The 21,600-nt window shown below is 52.1% G+C and overlaps 2 protein-coding genes across 6 annotated transcripts in view; one reads left to right on the forward strand and one right to left on the reverse strand.

Moving 5' to 3' along the window:
* The window catches only part of ndor1 (NADPH dependent diflavin oxidoreductase 1), a 50,636-nt gene extending 36,901 nt beyond the window's left edge, over nt 1–13,735 (reverse strand). For 2 of the 5 annotated variants that reach the window (XM_041193346.1, XM_041193345.1), the window contains exons 1-3: nt 12,349–13,021; nt 4,977–5,040; nt 2,308–2,442 (exon numbers count right to left, since the gene is read on the reverse strand). In XM_041193346.1, coding sequence (XP_041049280.1) covers nt 2,308–2,442; nt 4,977–5,040; nt 12,349–12,533 — 384 coding nt within the window. In that variant the 5' untranslated portion in view covers nt 12,534–13,021. Of the gene's footprint in view, nt 1–2,307; nt 2,443–4,976; nt 5,041–12,335; nt 13,022–13,674 lie in introns of those variants that run through there. The other 3 variants (XM_041193349.1, XM_041193350.1, XM_041193347.1) reach the window with 3 other exon arrangements.
* Nucleotides 13,736–13,746: 11 nt separating this feature from the next.
* Nucleotides 13,747–20,937, forward strand: tmem203 (transmembrane protein 203). The gene is made up of 2 exons (XM_041193351.1): nt 13,747–13,844; nt 19,370–20,937. The coding sequence occupies exon 2, from the start codon at nt 19,501–19,503 to the stop codon at nt 19,909–19,911; it is 411 nt and encodes a 136-aa protein (XP_041049285.1). The 5' UTR covers nt 13,747–13,844; nt 19,370–19,500; the 3' UTR covers nt 19,912–20,937.
* The last annotated feature ends 663 nt before the right edge of the window (nt 20,938–21,600 follow it).

The following is a 21,600-nucleotide window of genomic DNA, read 5'->3' on the forward strand; positions in this document are numbered from 1 at the left end:
GATCAACCCTCCTACATTCAAGACTAAATCATTTATATATACCACAAACAGCAAGGGACCCAACACCGAGCCCTGTGGAACCCCACTGGACACAGGCATCCAGTCACAAAAACACCCCTCAACCATCATCCTCTGCTTCCTGCCACTCAGCCAATTCTGGATCCAATTTGTTGCTATTGCTTCTTTTTCCAATTACCTTAAATCTGTGCTCTCTGATTTCCGATCCTTCCACCAATGGGAACAGTTTCTTCCTATTTACTCTGTCCAGTCCCCCTCATGATTTTGAATCCCTCCATCAAGTCTCCTCTCAACCTTCTCTTCTCCCAGGAAATCAGTCCTCACAGTTCACAATGTTGTATCAACTGCAAATTTTGAAATTGCACCCTCTAGACCAAGGCCTAGATCATTAATATATATTAGGAACAGCAGGTGTCCTAACATTGGTCCCAAGGGAAACTCCAGCATAAAACCTTCCTCCAGCACAAAAAAAACAACCGTTCACTAATCTCTGTTTCCTGTCACTCAGCCAATTTCGTAGTCTTGCTACTATTCTCATTTTTATTCCATATGTTCTAATTTAGCTGACAAGCCTGTTGTGTGGCACTTTATTAAATGCATTTTGGAAATCCATGCACTACATCAACAGCATTGCCCTCATCAACTCTCTCATCAAAAAAGCTCCAGCAAGTCAGTTAAACACAATTTGCCCCATACAAATCCGTGCTGGCTTTCCTTAATTAACCTGCAATTGCCCAAATGACTATTAATTTTGTCCCGAATTATCATTTCTAAAAGCTTCCCCACTATTGAGGCTAACTGGCAGAGTTGCTGGGCTTTACAACCTTTTTGAACAAGGAGGCAACATTTGCAATTCTCCAGTCCTCTGTGCATCTTATTTTTCCCCTCTAATATTTCATCAGCTGTGTTTATTTGTTAAGTAACACTGAGAGAGTACTTCCTGCACATGTGCAGATGCTGTGTCTTTGTAAGAATCAGGGTGTCAGCTGCCTGCTTTAAAATAAACAAGCTGGCTAAACATAGACTGACAATAAAGTTCAAGTTACCAATTTTTTGGTTCTGTGCAGTCCTTAACCAATTGCAAGCTCATGTATCTAGCCTACGTATCATTTTCAACTGTTCCCTCTGTAAACATGCTTCTGACAATTCAGTGAATGATGAAGACAGGTAATCAGGAAATTTCAGTAAATAAGATTCCCAACTTCCAATGTAGAGAATTGATTGTAATATTTAGTTTAAGGACACTTTTTGATCAAAAAAAAATCAATAAAAAAATTTTGAAGAAATTATTGAAGAAAAAATTCATCATCCAATGTGGGACTCAAAACCTTGACTCTGAGATTAAGAGCTCCATTATCTACCAACTGAGCTAGTCAGCCTGTGTTGGAACACATTGCACAAAGCCTTTCCAGCTTGTTCACCAACTTTCCAATAAATGTTGGCCTTATATTGGCTAAAATATAATCTTACTAACTATATTAATAACATGTACCACAGCATGTTGAAGCTTTTACAAATTTCATTTTATTCATATTTAATGACAAGAATAATGTTGGTATGGGAGGCACAAAATTAATAACCCCTTTAACATAATCAACCTTCAGTGACTATCCAGCAATTAACCCAAATTAATTGAACTCAATTTCTAGCCTCTGAAAGCAGGGGTGTTAAGCCTATTGCGCATTAGCTTTATGGAAACAGCCAGCTTCCAGAAGTTGCCAGGCATAGTTCCAAATCTGCGCAGGCACTGGCAGCTGCAGTGCGGTCGAGTGAGCATGTGCAACTGTTCCTGATGCCTTTCTGGCCAGCGAGAGGAGTTACGATGCATTTCATCCTGGTGCCGACCCATCTGCCAAATTAGTTTACACCCTCCCGACAGCACCATTCCTATATTCACTTGCATGCGGCACTCAATGTAATCCAGAGATTACTACCGTTGAGGTCCATTATTTTATTTTGGGAACTTACTGTGTGCAAATTGGTTGTAGCGTTTCCTGCATTATAACGTTGACTACACTGCAGAAGGACTGCATTAGCTGTAAAGCAGTTTGGATGCCCCAAAGTCATGAAATGCACAAAAATGCAAATCTTTCTTTATTATTTTAATCTTCAGGATGTCCCAAAGCATCTCACAACCAATTTTTGAAGTGTCCTCATTCATGTCCTAGAGGCAACTCTACCTCATAAATGTGCCCCTGATATTTTGTGACACCGCTTGCACCTCAGGCAGTGACTGCAGAGAGATACAGTAAAAGGTAGCGCACGTCCATCACCGCCATCGATACTCACTATCATATAACTATCCAATGGCATCACTCTGCACTTGAAGTGCCGACGTATTCCTTCCCTCCCGATCCGTTCGGCCACATCCTGCGCTGTGCCAGTCTGACTACCAAACAACACCAGCAGCTTCCGCTCAACCATCTACAAAGAAATAGTGAAGCATAGAGTGTGAGGCTAGGGGAGAGTAAAGTGGAACTGCATCTCCTCGAACTGCTGCAAGTAGTACAGCTACCCCTCATTTTGTAGTCCTAAAAAACAAAAATGTTAAACAAAAATCACTTTCACATAAGAAAACATGTAATAAGGGTGAATTACAGTTCTGACCTGTAACTTTTACATTAAAAAACTATCAGTTGCCTTGAAAGTAAATGGCCCAAACAATCCTCTTACTCTCACTGGGTTACAAACTCTTAATAACTTAAAAGCTCTTAATAACTTACTAACTCTTTCCTTTTACCCCCTGTTCCCCGGCCCTCCCACTCGCCTCTGCCTGCCCTGACTCTCCCGCTCGCGCCCGCCTCTGCCCGTCCCGACCATCCAGCCCACACCGACCCTCCCGCCCCTCCCATTCACCTCTGCCCGCCCCGATCCTCCCGCCTGCCTCTGCCCGCCCCAGCCCTCCCGCCCACGCCCGCCTCTGCCCACCCCAACCCTCCAGCCTGCCCTGACCATCCCACCCCTTCCTGACCCTCCCGCCCGCCTCTGCCCGCCCTGACCCTCCAGCCCGCCCCGACCCTCCTGCCTGCCTCTGCCCGCCCTGACGCTCCCACCTGCCTCTGCCTGCCCTGACCCTCCAGCCCGCCCCGACCCTCCTGCCCGCCTCTGCCCGCCCTGACCCTCCAGCCCGCCCCGACCCTCCCGCCCGCCTCTGCCCGCCCTGACCCTCCCGCCCGCCTCTGCCCACCTTGAACCTCCAGACTGCCCCAACCCTCCCGCCCACCTCTGCCCACCCCGGCCCTACCCGACCCTCCCGTGCTCGCCTCTGCCCGCCCCGACCCTCCCGCCTGCCTCTGCCCGCCCTGAACCTCCAGCCTGCCCCAAACCTCCCGCCCACCTCTGCCCACCCCGGCCCTACCCGACCCTCCCGCCTGCCTCTGCCCGCCCTGACCCTCCCGCCCGCCTCTGCCCACCCCGACCCTCCTGCCCGCCTCTGCCCACCCTGAACCTCCAGCCTGCCCCAACCCTCCCGCCCACCTCTGCCCACCCCGGCCCTACCCGACCCTCCCGTGCTCGCCTCTGCCCGCCCTGACCCTCCCGCTCGCCTCTGCCTGCCCCAATGCTCCCGCCACTGCCCGCCCTGCCCTCCTGCTCGACTCTGCCCGCCCCGACCCTCCCGCTTGCCTCCACCCGCCCCAACCCTCACGTTCTCCCCGACCTTCCCGCTCGCCTCCGCCCGCCCCGACTCTCCCGCTCGCCTCAGCCTGCCCTGACCCTCCCGCTCGCCTCCGCCTGCCCTGACCCTCTCGCTCGCCCCGACCCTCCCGCTCGCCTCCGCCTGCCCTGACCCTCCCGCTCGCCTCCGCCCACCCCCACCCTCCGGCTCGCCCCGACCCTCCCGCTCACCTCCGCCCACCCCTCCTGCTCGCCCCAACCCTCCTGCTCGCCTCCGCCTGCCCTGACCCTCTCGCTCGCCCCGACCCTCCCGCTCGCCTGCGCCCGCCCCTCCTGCTCGCCCCAACCCTCCTGCTCCCTTCCGCCTGCCCTGACCCTCTCGCCCGCCCCGACCCTCCCGCTCGCCTGCGCCCGCCCCTCCTGCTCGCCCCAACCCTCCTGCTCGCCTCCGCCTGCCCTGACCCTCTCGCCCGCCCCAACCCTCCCGCTCGCCTGCGCCTGCCCCTCCTGCTCGCCCCAACCCTCCTGCTCGCCTCCGCCTGCCCTGACCCTCTCGCCCGCCCCAACCCTCTCGCTCGCCTGCGCCCGCCCCTCCTGCTCGCCCCAACCCTCCTGCTCGCCTCCGCCTGCCCTGACCCTCTCGCCCGCCCCGACCCTCCCGCTCGCCTGCGCCCGCCCCTCCTGCTCGCCCCAACCCTCCTGCTCGCCTCCGCCTGCCCTGACCCTCTCGCCCGCCCCAACACTCCCGCTCGCCTCCGCCCGCCCCGACTCTCCCACCTGCCTCTACCCTCACCACCTCTCCCTTTCGCCAACCCCCCAACTTGCCGCCTGCCTCTCAGGGAAGGTCAGTGAGCAGGAGAGTCGATGAGGTGAGAGCAAGCAAAGTGCAGTATGTTTATAAAAAATACTGAGTATGCTCAGTAACCATGCTAAAATGAAAATTGAGGGAGAGATATTCGGGTAAGTTCCTAATTTACAAACTATGCTAAAAACAAAGTCACACTATTAGAATATGTTTTAAATTGTGGATACGTGTACATCATAGTTGAAATATAAGATCTAGTGTAGTACAGCAGCGTGAGACACTTCAGCACAGAAACCTGAGCAGATTACAAATATAAACAGCAGTAAGATATTGTATTTTTATATTTTATTAAACACTCACTTTAAAATCATTTTTAATTTTTTATTATCCAAGACTACTTGCTGATATAGCAGGAAGAATGATCCTGGGATCAGGCTGTTAGGTGTACATCTAGCAACACTGATTACTACAAATCATAATGAGACATTCTGTAAATGATTTAGTCACATCTATAGAATGAAATACGTTGATGAGTTACCTTGCATAAATCAACAGAATCAACTTCAGAATTTATCCTTAAAGAAGTTCCAACTGTGGCAATACTAATAGAGTAAATAAAAGGTTAGTGGTAGTGAAATCGCTGGTAATTGAAATTCTCACTAATACAGGAAATACACACAGCCACACTAGGAAATATTTCCAAGTTTGCTGATGGCACAAAACTAAGGAATGAGGGTTCTGAAGGGCATAAAAAGAAACTTTGAGGGGATTTAGACAGGATAAGTGAGTGGGCAAGAACATGGCAGATGGAATATAATGTGGGAAAATGTGCAGGTTATCCAATTTGGTAGGGAAAAACACAAGTTATTTCTTAAGTGGAGAGAGTTTTTTTAAAATCAGTCATTCATGGGATGTGGGCTTCACTGGCTGGGCCAGCATTAGTACCCATCCCAATTGCCCTTGAGAAAGTGGTGGTGAGCTACCTTCTGAAACTGCTGCAGTCATTGTAGGTACACCACAGTGAAGGAACGGCGATATTTTTCCAAATCAGGACGGTGAGTGGCTTGGAGGGGAACTTCCAGGTGGTGGCGTTCCCATGTATCTGCTGCACTTGTCCTTCTAGAAGGTAGTGGTTGTGGGTTTGGAAGGTGCTGTGTAAGGAGCCTTGGTGAGTTTCTGCAGTACATCTTGTAGATGGTACACACTGCTGCTACTGTGCGTCGGTGGTGGAGGGAGTGAACGTTTATGGATGGGGTGCCAATCAAGCGGGCTGCTTTGTCCTGGATGGTGTCAAGCTCCCTGTGTGTTGTTGGAACTGCACTCATCCAGGCAAGTGGGGAGTATTCCATCACAATCCTGATGTGTCCCTTGTAGATGGTGTACAGGCTTTGGGGAGTCAGACGGTGAGTTACTCGCCACAGGATTCCTAGCCTCTGACCTACTCTTGTGGCCACAGTATTTATATGGCTAGTCCAGTTCAGTTTCTGGTCAATGGTAACCCCCAGGATGTTAATTGTGGGGGACTCAGCAATGCTAATGCCATTGAATGTCAAGGGACAATTGTTAGATTCTCTTTTGTTGGAGATGGTCATTGCCTGGCACTTGTGTGGCACGAATGTTGCTTGCCACTAGTCAGCCCAAGCCTGGATATTGTCCAGGTCTTGCTGCATTTGGACATGAACTGCTTCGAAATCTGAGGAATCACGAATGGTGCTGAAAATTGTGCAATCATCAGCGAACATCCCCATTTCTGATCTTATGGTGGAAGGAAGCAGCGGAAGATGGTTGGGCTGAGGACACTACCCTGAGGAACTCCTGCAGTGATGTCCTGGAACTGAGATGATTGACCTCCAACAACCACAACTAGTGTTGACGTCCAAATTGTACCTGGGTGTTCATGAGTCAATGAAAGCCAACATACAGGTGCAGCAAGCAATTAGGAAGGCAAATTGTATGTTGGTCTTTCTTGCAACGGGATTTGAGTACAGGAGTAAAGATGTCTTGCTGCAATTGTCGAGCCTCGGTGAGATTGTACCTGGAGTTCTGTACAGTTTTGGTTTCCTTATCTAAGGTAGGATATACTTCCAATAGAAAGAGTGCAACAAAGGTTGACCAGATGATTCTTGGGATGGTGAGATTGTTCTATGAAGAGAGATTGAGGAAACTGGACCTGTATTCTCTAGCTAGAGTTTAGAAGAATGAGAGGTGATCTCATGGAAACATACAAAATTCTTAAAGGGTGGGACAAGATAGGTGGAGGAAGGATGTTTCTCCTAGTTGGGAGGTCTAGAAGCATGGGACGCAATCGCAGAATAAAGTTCAGGCCATTTAAGACTGAGATGAGGAGGAATTTCTTCACTCAGAGGGTGGTGAATCTTTGGAATTCTCTACCCCAGAGGGCTGTGGTAGCTCAATCACTGAGTGCGTTCAAGACAGAGATTGATAGGTTTCTGGATATTGAAGACATCAAGGAATATGGGGATAATGTGGGGAAATGGCAGAGGTAGATCATCAGCAATGTTCTAAATGAATGGAGGAGCAGGCTTGAGGGGCCATAGCCTACTCCTGCTCCTATTTCCTATGTTCCTAAATACACAGCCATTGCAGGAAGTGCACTCAATCATGCCAGAAAATACTGTGCGGTATAGGGGCGGAAAAAGAAGCCATTGCAGGTGATTCACTGACTATGACTAGATTAGGTAAGAATAAAACCAGTTGAGTGCAATCCCAGCTGGACAACAGAGGAAAGGTACTGGGAGAAAAACATTGAGTTTGGACAGAGAAGATAGGGAGCAACTGTTCCTATTGGCAGAAGGATTGAGGGCCAGAGGGCACAGATTTAAGGTGACCAGCATAAGAAACAATGGATACTTGAGGAAAAACATTTCCATGCAACAAGTGGTTATGTTCTGGAATGCACTGACTGAGACTGTGCTGAATTGTGTTCAATCAAGGTTTTCAAAAGAGAATTGGACAATTGTCTGAGGAGAAAGAAATGGCGGGACTATGAGGCAAAGGCAGGGGTGTGGGACTAACTGAGCTGTTCTTGCAGAAAGCTGGCAAAGACATGATGGGTCAAATGGCCTCATTCTGTGCTGTAACCATTCTATGTTTCTACAATTGGGGGATGGTGTAGTCAATCGTGTCAAGTGTTGAACAGAGGTCGAGAGTGGTGAAGGGGCCGAAGGGGCTGTGACAGTTTACCAAGGTCACAATCACAGAGGATAATGACAGGGGGGACAAACCTGTTTGGAGTGGGTTCAAGAATGAGTTTATGGGAAAGATAGACACTGATTTGAAAAGCAACAACACATACAAGAAACAAAAACAGAATTACCTGGAAAAACTCAGCAGGTCTGGCAGCATCGGCGGAGAAGAAAAGAGTTGACGTTTCGAGTCCTCATGACCCTTCGACAGAACTTGCGTTGGACTCGAACGCAAGTTCTGTCGAAGGGTCATGAGGACTCGAAACGTCAACTCTTTTCTTCTCCGCCGATGCTGCCAGACCTGCTGAGTTTTTCCAGGTAATTCTGTTTTTGTTTTGGATTTCCAGCATCCGCAGTTTTTTTGTTTTTATCACATACAAGAACTTTGGACAGGAATGTGAGGTTGGAGATCAGAGGTAGTTTGCAAGAGCAGAGGGAGTTGAGGGTGGATTTTTTAAGCAGGGGATTTTGAAAAGGCGAGGCAAGCACCTGAGGAGGAGGAGTCATTTTCACAATCAGCTCATATGGAGTAAGGAGAATTCGTTGGTCAGCAGTTTGATGGCAATCATATCAAGGGAGCAGGAGGTGGGTCTCATTGACAAGAGGAACTGGGAGAGGGGACAGGAGAGTAGTTACAGGACAGCACAAGAGAAGTGTCACTGCATTACTAATATATTCTTATAGGCCACTAACTAGTGGGAAAGATATAGAACAGCAAAGTTACAGGGAAATTACAGAGATGTGCAAAAACTATAGAGTAGTTACAATGGGAAGCTCCAATTATCCTAATACAGATTGGGATAGTAATACAGTAAAGGGCAGAGAGGGAGAAGATTTTCTGAACTGTTTTTTTGAGCAGTATATTCCCAGCCCAGTGCAGGAAGTGTAATTGCTGGTTCTGATTCTGGGGTATGAAGGGGTCAAAAGGATCAAGTGCCGTCAGGGGAAGATTTAGGGAACAATGATCATAGTCTCTTAAGGTTTAGAGGGGGCAATACAGAGTAACAAAATACTTAGATAATTAGCAGAGTACAAATTTAATTGGATTGAGAACAGCTCTGTCCCAGGTAAACTGGAATCAATACTTGGCAGCAAAACTGTAACGAGACAATAGGCTGTCTTTAAAAAGGGGATGGTTTGGGTACAGTCGAGATACAATCTCACAAGTTGGAAAGGTAGGACAAACAAAGCCAGAGCTCCCTGGGTGAAGAAAGAAATAGAAAGCAGAAAAAGGGAGTATATGACAGATTTCAGCTTGATAATGCAAGTGGAACCAGGCTGAACAGAGGGGAAGTGAAAAAACAAGGCAAAAGAGAGAGTATGAGAAGATAGTGGCAGTTAACATAAAACTGAATCCAAAACTCTTCTATAGGCATGTAAATAGTAAAAGGGTAGTGAGAGATGGAAACAGAGTGCATGGTCCGGATATTAAATGAGTCCTTTGCACCAGATGGGATACATCCTGACAGAAAAGAAAGGTAGAAGTTGCAGAGGTACTGGCCAAAGTCTTCCAATCCTCCTAACGAACTGGTAGTTTAAAAAAAAAGGGGGTAAGGATGAACCAGGCAACGAGAGGCCAGTCAGTTTAAACTCAGTGATCAGAAAGCCTTTAGAAACAATAATCCGGCACAAACTTAATCATTTGGACAAGTGTGGATTAATTAAGGAAAGTGAGCATGGACTTGTTAAAGGCAAATTGTGTTTAACTACTTTGATTTAGTTTTTTGATGAGAAAACAGGGAGGGTAGATTAGGATCATGTGGTTGAAGTGATGTAAATGGACACAATAGGCTTTCCCGCAAAGCTGAATCCGATGGAATAAAAGGGAAAGTGGCAGAGTGACAGGAAACAGAGTAGAAATGAACAGGGATTGGTGTTAGGACTACTTTTTTGGTGATATGTATTAATAACTTAGACTTGGGTATACAGGCACAATTTCAAAGATCGCAGTTGATATAGAACTTGTAAGTATTGTGAAAAATGAGGAGGGGTGTGACAGACTCCAAGAGGATGTGGACAGGCTGGTGGAATGGGCGGGAAAGTGGCAGATGAAATTTAATGTAGAGAAGTGGTACATTTTGGTAGAAAGAATGAGGAGGCAACGTAATCTAATGGGTTCAATTCTACAGGGAGTGCAAGAGCAGAGCGAACAGGGAATACATATGCACAAATCATTGAAGGTGGCAGGGCAGGTTGAGAAAGTGGTTAATAAAGCACACAGGATCTTGGGTTATATAAATAGAAGCAGAGTACAAAAGCAAGGAAGTTAAGGTGAATCTTTATAAAACACTGGTTCGGTCTTAATTGGAGTATTGTATTCAATTCTGGACACCACACTTGAGGAAGGGTGTGAGGTCTCAAAGGGTGCAGATTTGAGAATAGCTCCAGGGTTGAGGAATTTCAGTTATCTGGATTGACTGGACTGATCTGGGGTTATTCTCCTTAGGGAAGAAAATGTTGAGAGATTTGATAAAAGTTTTCAAAATGATGAGGGTATTTAGACAGGGAGAAACTGTTCTCATTGGCTTAAAGATCGAGAACCAGCAAACACAGGTTTAAAGTGATTGGCACAAAAAGCAACGGTGGCAAAATATTTTTACGCAGAGGATTAGGATCTAAATTAATTTGTAAAATTTTTACAATATACTAATTTTAGGATTTTATTTAATTAGGATTAATATGCTGGGATCTCATACTAACCACACTTTAAATAGATGAGCTTAAGTTCTTGCCTGTTGATAGGGGTAATTAAATGGTTAAATTGATCAGGCTGCTGGCAATGGCAGCTGTGAGACTCAAGGCTGCCAGTAGTGAGAGGACTAACTTACTAATAAGAGTTAGCTTGCCTGCTTGTGTGGAGTATTCACAGCACCTCTTTGTATAAAGCTACATTCGAGGCCTAACAGAACTGGCTCTCAGCATGAATCCTTCCCTATAGTGATTAAAGACTAATACTACCACATTCATTTTTAACTAGAATGGTTTTCTAACATATTGATTATTTAAGTATAATCATTAGAGGAAGTCATTTAAAACATCATCTTTGCTTCTCTTTCCTGTTTCACCCCGAAAAGACACTGCTTAACTCTGCTAATAATGACTTGTTCTTAGTGCATGAAAACATTTGAGCAGGCCAACCAGCTATATTTTATGATAAGAATGAACATGGTTTACGGGAATGTCATTTGTACTTTTAACTCCTGTAGTACCTAGAGATAACATTGAGTACAAGGAATGACCCTTTGTTTTTCAGTTACTTTTTATGTGAATTGAGTCATGGAGATGGGGATAAAATTGGTGACTCACTTCTGACCAATTGAAGTTGGTGGATGGGGGGCCAATCAAGAGAGCTGCTTTGTCCTGGATGGTGTTAAGCTTCTTGAATGTTGTTGGAGCTGCACTCATCCAGGCAAGTGGAGAGTATTCCATCACACTCCCAACTTGTGCCTTGTAGATGGTGGACTCTCCACAGAATTCCCAGCCTCTGACCTTAGATTGCTCTTGCAGATAGACAGCACAGACTTGATGGACTGAATGGCCTCCTTCTGTGTTGTAACTATTCTATGATGTGAGTACATGTGTAGGGGGAGTCTGAAGAAAGTTTTGGTTCAGTGGGCAAGGGATGCTTAGGAAGCAGCTAAATGAAGAGTCTCATTTTAGTGACAAGTCCAGAAGCTCCTCACATTTGGTGGCAGTGAGGGGAGAGAGAGATGATTGGTATTGGAAAAAGCAGCCAGGAGTTTTCTTTGCTCTCCAGCATGATCCTAGAGTGGGACCAATTTTGGCAGAGGAGAGTGAAGCTCAATAGTACTTGATGTAGTCCAGCCAGATTTGCTGATGGAGGGCTAAACTAGTTGCGTTCCAGATACGCTTGTTGTGTATCCTGTTGGATTTGAAGGAGCAAAGGTCAGGCCAATATCAACAGAAAAGACCAGGATTGGAGAGAGCAAAGTTTTATGCGGGACAAGGGCATCAAAAGTGAACACAAGGGAATAATTGAACAAGTTGATGGCTGGAGTACTACGGAAAATGGAGGGCCACAGGCTAGGCAGTTGGCAGTTTAAAAATGCAATTGTAGGTGACTTGGGCAGTATTTTTTTTGAATCTCAGGATGAGTACTGAACTAGCTGGGGTTAGCAGAGGGTATGGGGTTAGAGGTGATAAGAAATACAAAGCAAAGGCTTTGTCTGTGATCAGGGCCTTGGGAATAGAGGCACCATGGGATTTGGTAAGGTCAAGGTGGTGGCTGTGAGTATGGTTAGGGAGCGTGTAAGGAGGGAGGACAGGAGGGAAGTAAACTCAGAGGAGAGGGCACGGACAGCTGAGATGGAAATTGAAATCATCATGGAAAGGAAAGAGGGTTAGCAGAAGCTGAGATGCTCAAAAAGAGGAGAAAGTATCAGAGGAGTGAGGAGCGGTGAGACCAAGGTGTGATTTGGTGGTAAGGGGCACACTGCCACTGTGGCAGTTTGGTCTAGGCAGCTGGTGAAAGGTATAGACAGACAGAGTGGCATCAGTAAGGGGCAAGGTATCACTACTGATACAGTACCACATTCTCACAGGATGGAGAATGGTTGTGTGGATACACATTCACTTTTTTACTAATTACAGTCAGAAGTGCAGTAATGTCTCACAGTAGAACATGTTTTATACCAACGATACAACAAAGAATACACAAAGATGGTAATTACTCATATTCTGTACCCAGTATGGTAAGCAGTCACTGGACAACATCTAGGTTTGGGCTTAGAAGTGGCAGGTAACATTAGCACCACACACACAGCCAAGCCAGGATCATCTTCAATAAGAGACTGTAACCACCTGCCCTCGACATACAATGACATTACCATCACTGAATCCCCCACTGTCAACATCCTGGTGGTTACCATCGGTAATCATACTGAATAGCACACTAACTACTAAAACACACTTCAGTGCTGTAACTAACCACTCACTGGAACAGCAATTATTCTCAAAAGTGAACACTCTCTGTTGTACACTGATTACAACCACTGATAATGAACACACCTACAATCATATGTCCATACATTGTTATTAGATCACCGTAATACACACACCAGTGTCACACCACACAGTCGTCTCAATGTGTACAGTCATTCATATGGTTACTGCTCACTCATAACAATTCTAAACACTGCCATAATAACTATAGCAAAAATACACACCTTACAATGATGTGACATATATTAATAAAAACACATTCACCAGGACGATAATTATGAAGTACTCTAACGCAATAAAGAAGCACATTCACACAATAACTAGTGGAAGTGTCACCCCTACTATTGTGATGTAGTACTTCATTCTACTACTGTGGTCACTATCACAATGAACCTTTAAGTCTTGCACTTTTGTAAAACTCACTCTCACTTTCTTTTTCAGTAATATCTCATTTGCACTCAAGCTGAATGGGTTCCATCTCACTCTCCTCCTCGTTATTCCTGTAATTCCTTACACTTGTACAATAGTACCAATTACTGACTGTTCCTTATTGTCTATCACAAAATCGTCCTGTCACTATGACACTCCCTGCTCACTGGAGTAAGATTTGTTTACCATTGCTCAAATTTGCAATATTATCCTGTTACTGTTGCTAACAATATACACACCCCACTCACTATTTCTCACTCTGTTTCTCTCTGTTCCCATCGCTGTAATTCCCACTCCAAATTTCTCTCTATTCCCAACGCTGTAAATCCCACTCCCAGTCTCTATTTCCCATCCCTGTAATTCCCACTCCCAGTCTCTATTTCCCATCCCTGTAATTCCCACTCCCAGTTTCTCTCTATTTCCCATCCCTGTAATTCCCACTCCCAGTCTCTATTTCCCATCCCTGTAATTCCCACTCCCAGTTTCTCTCTATTTCCCATCCCTGTAATTCCCACTCCCAGTTTCTCTGTTCCCATCGCTGTAATTCCCACTCCAAGTTTCTCTCTATTCCCAACGATGTAATTCCCACTCCCAATTTCTCTCTATTCCCATCACTATTCCTGCCTCCAGTTCACTCACTCAGTCTCCAAACGCCAGCGATATTGCGACACTCTCGCTGCCGGATTCCGGGTTGTGCAGGTTCTCGCGAGAGTTTGGTGGGGTTGGGGACAGCGGCTGCGCGCAACTGGAAGGTGCGGCCCCGAATGCTGGAGACCGAGACCAGGACAGGGACAGGGAGAGCTGAGCCGGTGAGGGGGGAACCGGTGAGGAGGGAGGTCGGGGTGTGGGGAGAGCGGGAATCCGGATAACTCGAAACAGTGTCATCGGGACGGAGAGACAGACAGTCCTCCACCACCCCCGTCTCCTCCCACCCCCTCTACACCACCCCCACCCCCACGTCTCCTCCCACCCCCTCTACCCTCCCACCCCGTCACCTCCCACCCCCTCTACCCTCCCACCCCGTCTCCTCCCACCCCCTCTACCCTCCCCCCGTCTCCTCCCACCCCCTCTACCCTCCCACCCCGTCACCTCCCACCCCCTCTACCCTCCCACCCCGTCTCCTCCCACCCCCTCTACCCTCCCCCCCGTCTCCTCCCACCCCCTCTACCCTCCCCCCATCTCCTCCCACCCCCTTTACACCCCCCCCACCCCCACGTCTCCTCCTACCCCCTGTATCCCCTCCCACCCCTTCTAGCATCCCCCCCGTCTCCTCCCACCCCCTCTACCCTCCCCCCCGTCTCCTCCCACCCCCTCTACCCTCCCCCCGTCTCCTGCCACCCCCGCTACCCTCCCCTGTCTCCTCCCACCCCCTCTACCATCCCCCGTCTCCTCCCACCCCCTCTACCCTCCCCCGTCTCCTCCCACCCCCCTACCCTCCCCCCGTCTCTTTCCACCCCCTCTACCCCCCCGCCCCGTCTCTTTCCACCCCCCCCGTCTCCTCCCCTAACCCCCGTCTCCTCCCACCCCCCATACCCCCCCATCTCCTCCCACCCCCCATACTCCCCCATCTCCTCCCACCCCCCCTATCCACCCCCTGTCTCTCCCCCTAGCCCTCCGTCTCCTCCCACCCCCCTACACCCCTGGTCTCATCCCACCCCCTCTATCCTCCCCGTCCCCTCCCACCCCCTCTACCCCCCATCCGTCTCCTCCCACCCCCTCTACCCCTCTCCGTCTCCTTCCCCCCGTCTCCTCCCGCCCCCCCGTCTCCTCCCGCCCCCCCGTCTCCTCCCGCCCCCCCGTCTCCTCCCGCCCCCCCGTCTCCTCCCGCCCCCCGTCTCCTCCCGCCCCCCCGTCTCCTCCCGCCCCCCGTCTCCTCCCGCCCCCCGTCTCCTCCCGTCCCCCGCCCCCCGTCTCCTCCCGCCCCCCCGTCTCCTCCCGCCCCCCCGTCTCCTCCCGCCCCCCCCGTCTCCTCCCGCCCCCGTCTCCTCCCGCCCCCGTCTCCTCCCGCCCCCGTCTCCTCCCGCCCCCCGTCTCCTCCCGCCCCCCGTCTCCTCCCGCCCCCCGTCTCCTCCCGCCCCCCGTCTCCTCCCGCCCCCCGTCTCCTCCCGCCCCCCGTCTCCTCCCGCCCCCCGTCTCCTCCCGCCCCCCGTCTCCTCCCGCCCCCCGTCTCCTCCCGCCCCCCGTCTCCTCCCGCCCCCCGTCTCCTCCCGCCCCCCGTCTCCTCCCGCCCCCCGTCTCCTCCCGCCCCCCGTCTCCTCCCGCCCCCCGTCTCCTCCCGCCCCCCGTCTCCTCCCGCCCCCCGTCTCCTCCCGCCCCCCGTCTCCTCCCGCCCCCCGTCTCCTCCCGCCCCCCGTCTCCTCCCGCCCCCCGTCTCCTCCCGCCCCCCGTCTCCTCCCGCCCCCCGTCTCCTCCCGCCCCCCGTCTCCTCCCGCCCCCCGTCTCCTCCCGCCCCCCGTCTCCTCCCGCCCCCCGTCTCCTCCCGCCCCCCGTCTCCTCCCGCCCCCCGTCTCCTCCCGCCCCCCGTCTCCTCCCGCCCCCCGTCTCCTCCCGCCCCCCGTCTCCTCCCGCCCCCCGTCTCCTCCCGCCCCCCGTCTCCTCCCGCCCCCCGTCTCCTCCCGCCCCCCGTCTCCTCCCGCCCCCCGTCTCCTCCCGCCCCCCGTCTCCTCCCGCCCCCCGTCTCCTCCCGCCCCCCGTCTCCTCCCGCCCCCCGTCTCCTCCCGCCCCCCGTCTCCTCCCGCCCCCCGTCTCCTCCCGCCCCCCGTCTCCTCCCGCCCCCCGTCTCCTCCCGCCCCCCGTCTCCTCCCGCCCCACCGTCTCCTCCCGCCCCCCGTCTCCTCTCCCGCCCCCCACGTCTCCTCCCGCCCCCCGTCTCCTCCCGCCCCCCGTCTCCTCCCGCCCCCCCGTCTCCTCCCGCCCCCCGTCTCCTCCCGCCCCCCTCCTCTCCCGCCCCCCGTCTCCTCCCGCCACCCCCCGTCTCCTCCCGCCCCCCCGTCTCCCTCCCGCCCCCCCGTCTCACTCCCGCCCCCGCCCCCTCGTCTCCCGCCCCCGCCTCCTCCCGCCCCCCCGTCTCCTCCCCCCCCCACACCCGGTCGCCTCCCGCCCCCCCCCGTCTCCTCCAGCCCCCCACGTCTCCTCCCGCCCCCCCGTGCTCCTCCCGCCCCCCCCGTTCCTCCTCCCCCCTCCCGTCTCCTTCCCGCCCCCCCCGGCTCCTTCTCCCGCCCCCCCCGTCTCGCTCCCCCCCCCCCCCCGTCTCCTCCCGCCCCCCCCCCTCGTCCTCCCGCCCCCCCCCCCCGTCTCCTCCCGCCCCCCCGTCTCCTCCCCCCCCCCCCCCCCCCTCCCGCCCCCCCCGTCCCCCCCCGCCCCCCCGTCTCCTCCCCCCCCCCCGTCCCTCCCCCCCCCCCCCCCCCCCCCCCCCCCCCCCCGTCTCCTCCCCCCCCCCGTCTCCTCCCGCCCCCCCGTCTCCTCCCGCCCCCCCGTCTCCCCCCCCCCCCCGCCCCCCCCCCCCCCCCCCCCCCCCCCCCCTCCCTCCCCCCCCCCCCCTCCCTCCCCCCCCCCCGCCCCCCCCGCCCCCCCCCCCCCCCCCCCCCCGTCTCCCCCCCCCCCCCGTCTCCTCCCCCCCCCCTCCCCCCCCCCCCCCGCCTCCCCCCCCCCCCCTCTCCTCCCCCCCCCCCTCTCCCCCCCCCCCCCGTTCCTCCCCCCCGCCCCCCCCGTCCCCTCCCCCCCCCCCCCCCCACCCCCCCCCCCCCCCCCCCCCCCCCCCCCCCCCCGTCTCCTCCCCCCCCCCCCGTCTCCTCCGCCCCCCCCCGTCTCCTCCCGCCCCCCCCCGTCGCCTCCCGCCCCCCCCCCCCCCCCCCCCCCCCCCCCGTCTCCTCCCCCCCCCCCCCCCCCCCGCTCCTCCCCCCCCCCCCCGTCTCCTCCCCCCCCCCCCCGTCTCCTCCCCCCCCCCCGTCTCCTCCCGCCCCCCCCTCTCCCTCCCGCCCCCCCCCGTCTCCTCCCGCCCCCCCCCCGTCTCCCTCCCGCCCCCCCCGTCTCCTCCCGCCCCCCCCGTCTCCTCCCGCCCCCCCCGTCTCCTCCCGCCCCCCCGCCGTCTCCTCCCGCCCCCCCCCCGTCTCCTCCCGCCCCCCCCCCCGTCTCCTCCCGCCCCCCCCCCCGTCTCCTCCCGCCCCCCCCGTCTCCTCCCGCCCCCCCCGTCTCCTCCCGCCCCCTCCGTCTCCTCCCGCCCCCCCCGTCTCCTCCGCCCCGTCTCCTCCCGCCCCCCCCGTCTCCTCCCGCCCCCCCGTCTCCTCCCGCCCCCCCGTCTCCTCCCGCCCCCCCGTCTCCTCCCGCCCCCCCGTCTCCTCCCGCCCCCCCGTCTCCTCCCGCCCCCCCGTCTCCTCCCGCCCCCCCGTCTCCTCCCGCCCCCCCCGTCTCCTCCCGCCCCCCCCGTCTCCTCCCGCCCCCCCCGTCTCCTCCCGCCCCCCCCGTCTCCTCCCGCCCCCTCCGCACCCCTCCCGCCCCCTCCCGCCCCCTCCCGCCCCCTCCGCACCCCTCCCGCCCCCTCCGCACCCCTCCCGCCCCCTCCCGTCCCCTCCCAAACCCCCCACCCGTCCCCTCCCAAACCCCCCACCCCTGTCCCCTCCCAAACCCCCCACCCCTGTCTCCTCCCAAACCCCCCACCCCTGTCTCCTCCCATTCCCTCAAACCCCCTTTGGCTCCTTTCCGCTCCGTTCCTCTCCTCTCTCCACCCCCACCCTCTCCAACCCCCTAACATCTTCAGCTGCTTCATCAATGGCCTTCCCTCTATCAGAATGTCTGAAGTGGGGATGTTCACCATTTTTTTCAAAATGTTCAACACCATTCGTGGCTCCTCAGATACTGAAGCCTGGACAATATCTAGGTTTGGGCTTAGAAGTGGCAGGTAACATTAGCACCACACACACAGCCAAGCCAGGGTCATCTTCAATAAGAGACTGTAACCACCTGCCCTCGACATACAATGACATTACCATCACTGAATACCCCACTGTCAACATCCTGGTGGTTACCATCGGTCAGGCAATGCACTGGACTAGCCATTGGCTACCAGGGCAAGCCAGAGGCTGGGAATTCTGCCAAGAGTAGAGTAACTCACCTCAAAGTCAGGAGTGTAATGGAATACTCTTCACTTGTCTAAATGAATGCAGCTCCAACAACACATAAAAAGCTAGTTACCATCCAGGATAAAGCATCCCATCCACAAACATTGACTCCCTCCACCACCAAAGCACAGTAGCAGCAGTGTGTGCCATCTACAAGATGCAATGCAGCAACTCACCACGGCTTCTTCAACAGCACCTTCCAAACCTTCGACCTCCAGCACCTAGAAGGACAAGGGCAGCAGATGCGGGGGAACACCTGGCAATTCCCCTCCAAACCACCCACCATCCTGATTTGGAAATATATCGCCATTCCTTCACTGTCACTGGATCATAATTTGTTCAAGTCCTGCTCCTGAGAATCGAACTCATAATCCAAGCTGACACTCCGGTGCAGTACTGAAGGAGTGCTGCATTGTGGACGTGTCATCCTTCAGCTGGTCATCTGACTGAGGCACAGTCTCTCCTCAGGTGGATGTAAAAGATTTTGCAGGACTAATTTGAAAAAGAGCAGGGGAATTCTTTCTGGTGTCCTGGCCAATATTTATCCCTCAACCAACATCACTAAAACAGATTATCTGGTCGTTATAACATTGGTGTTTGTGAGATCTTGATGTGTCCAAATTGTCTGTTGCATTTCCTATAACAGTGACTATTGATTGTAAAATGCTTTAGGATGTTCTGAGGTTGTGAAAGGTGCTATATAATTGCAAGACTTTAAAAAAAATCATTGATTATCACATGCAATTGTTACAATCTCCATTGAGACTGATAAGTTTTAAAAAATAAAGTTGATCTTCCAGTTAATTGCTGAAAGGATGACATGACAACATTTCACATTTTGAGTCTTTTACTGTAACAAAAGACTAAAAACTCTATTGACTATTACAACCTGACATTCTCAACACTTTTCTGGGACTTTGCAGACTTACAGTCAAGCCACTGTTAGCACACAGGTTGCTGCCATTGTCTCCAAGTGTAAACACCTTGCACCTTTTTCCCAGTAAAATAGTCTGGGCCCCCTTTAATCTCAAGTAATCAAACCCAGGCTTGTTGTCAGGCAGACTTCTGAGCAGGTCACATGACACCCCTTCATTTTCCCATCAAGACACAGTCCCAAAAAAAAGTTAAAATGTTATAAGCCTCATAATTGTAACACAATTATTGTCAGGAATGACAGATGTGAAATTATAACATTTTGATGTTTCTATTTCATTTAGAAGCTGTGTGCTGAGTTTCTGGACACATCAGCTTGGAGAACTCGGAGCAGCTGGTGTACTGATGTAACCTGTTAGTTCCTGTCGACTGACGCAGGTGCCCTTTCTGAGGCCCATGCAGTACTGGCACCAACATGTTGTTCTCGCTGCGTGAGTTGGTACAGTGGCTGGGATTTGCCACATTTGAAATGCTGCTGCACCTGGTTGCCTTCCTGGTGTTCTCTGTGCTGCTTGCTGTGAAGGTGGACAATTTTGCGCGGTGGCTGGATTGGTGGTATGTTTTCATCCCGCTCTTCACTGCCGATGGGCTTAGCACCTACTTCACCGTGATCGTATCCATCCGCCTGTTCCAGGACGGGGAAATGCGTTTGGCCGTCATGCGGTTCTTCTGGATCCTGACTGTCCTCAGCCTCAAGTTTGTATTTGAGATGCTGTTGTGTCAGAAGCTGGAGGGGCAGAGCTCTCAGCTGTGGTATGGCCTCATCATGTCGCCGGTCTTCATTCTCCTCCAACTGTTGATGATTCGAGCTTGCAGAGTCAACTGAGCCCTGAAACCTCTCACCCCAGGCTTCCTGTTCAAGCTGTTGGATTACCAGATACAGGCATTCCTGTGAATATTGGGGTTTTGGGGGGGAGGCTGGGTAAATTCAGTTTAGTGAGCATTCTTGTCTTGGCGCTGTCATGCTGTGCTGAGTTTTCATGAAGCAGCTGTGAAGTGCAACATGACCAACCTTTGAACTCTATGGCTGGCTTCCGTGGGTGGAAACATGAAGCGCTCAGCGAGAAAACAAAAGTGGGAAGCAGGAGGTTCTGTGTTCACTACTAATGTTCAGCTCTGGTGGTGGGGACCAGCATGGGGTAGTGGCCAGATTCTGCCCTGCTGCTCTGAAATCAAGGCCCATAGAGAAGAAGGGTTCAGTGACCCCCTCACGACTCTGACCATTCTCCCAGCTAGACATCTTAATGTGTTGGACAAACGGCTGTTCACACAGGTTGACATTTACTGTTACTCAGGAGTTCTGTTCGGGCAGTATTTATTCAAATTGTCCAAAGCGTGTGATATTGTCGAGTTTCTGAGTCCTGCAATTCTTGGGGAAAATTTGTGCAGATGATTATTGAGATAAGCAAAGATCAACTGTTGATGGCTAGTAATATTCTTTTTGGACCAGACATGATGCAAGGATTCAGTAATCAAAGTCACAGTTACAATCATGTTTAAAAATTAGCTTCACTTCCTCTGTGCTTCTGCTTCTCCAAATTGTTAGCCCAATCCCAAGCAGCACCCGATAGAAGATCACCTGGCTGGACACCAGGACCATATACTGAAATATTTTACAAACAAACAATCTTAAACAGAGATTGAGTTTCAGACTTGGTTTTTGACTTTTTTCAAATAATTAACATTAATTGAGGTTTTATATGTTTAAAAGAATGGCATTAGACATCCTTGTGCTAGATTTTTGGGGGTACCATGAATTCTGTGTTCTGCAGTTTGTGACTGGACCATGCCTGTGAAACCGGCTGTAAAACTCAACTTATGCAGATCTGCATTAAAGAAATCTGTTCTTGGATGATTCTGGTGCATGCTTAAAATATCCAGGGACTGCATTTAAAGTCAAGATTCCCAGGTTGAAGCCGCCACAACGCAATGTGTGGCATTCGCATGTTTCCAATATCTTATGTCTCAATGCATTACTCCATTATAAATTTGTAACAGAAACTATCCATGTGAAGTTGCTACTGCAGTCACATCTTCCTGTCAGTGGAGGTGCTGGTGCCAAACTTGGAGGGTGTAATTATGCTGCTAAAGATTTACATCGGCAGTCTCCACCACACATGTGGACAGATGAATTTATCATGAAAGCATAAAAGGATAGAATGTCCTGGCTCAATTTATCTCCAACTGACCTCTAACCCAGCTTCATTTCAAGACTACCCATGTGTGACTTCTCGAGAGATTTGAAGAGTAATTTGTTTTCACTTTAACTGAATTTACAATCTCATATCTACAGAAGGAGCATTTCCGTCCCTGTGCCACCCTTGTATTTAGAGCTTATTGCTATTAATGCCAGGAATTTGCCACTGCTTCAGCTGGTCTGCAGTTTGCCCCACAGTTATCAGTTTACCACTGATCACCCATCGCAATCAGTTTCCAATTTTTTTTTGGCAATGCTTTGAGGTGAGATGAGTGTTTTAAACCCATTTGTTCAAGATTTTCTAAGTGTTCTGCGTTC

The sequence above is a fragment of the Carcharodon carcharias genome, chromosome 8, assembly GCF_017639515.1.
Source record: "Carcharodon carcharias isolate sCarCar2 chromosome 8, sCarCar2.pri, whole genome shotgun sequence".
Taxonomy (NCBI): Eukaryota; Metazoa; Chordata; class Chondrichthyes; order Lamniformes; family Lamnidae; genus Carcharodon; species Carcharodon carcharias.

Bases quoted from the DNA above. Each gene is read 5' to 3' on its own strand.
- tmem203 (XM_041193351.1), top strand. From the start codon at position 19,501: ATGTTGTTCTCGCTGCGTGAGTTGGTACAGTGGCTGGGATTTGCCACA.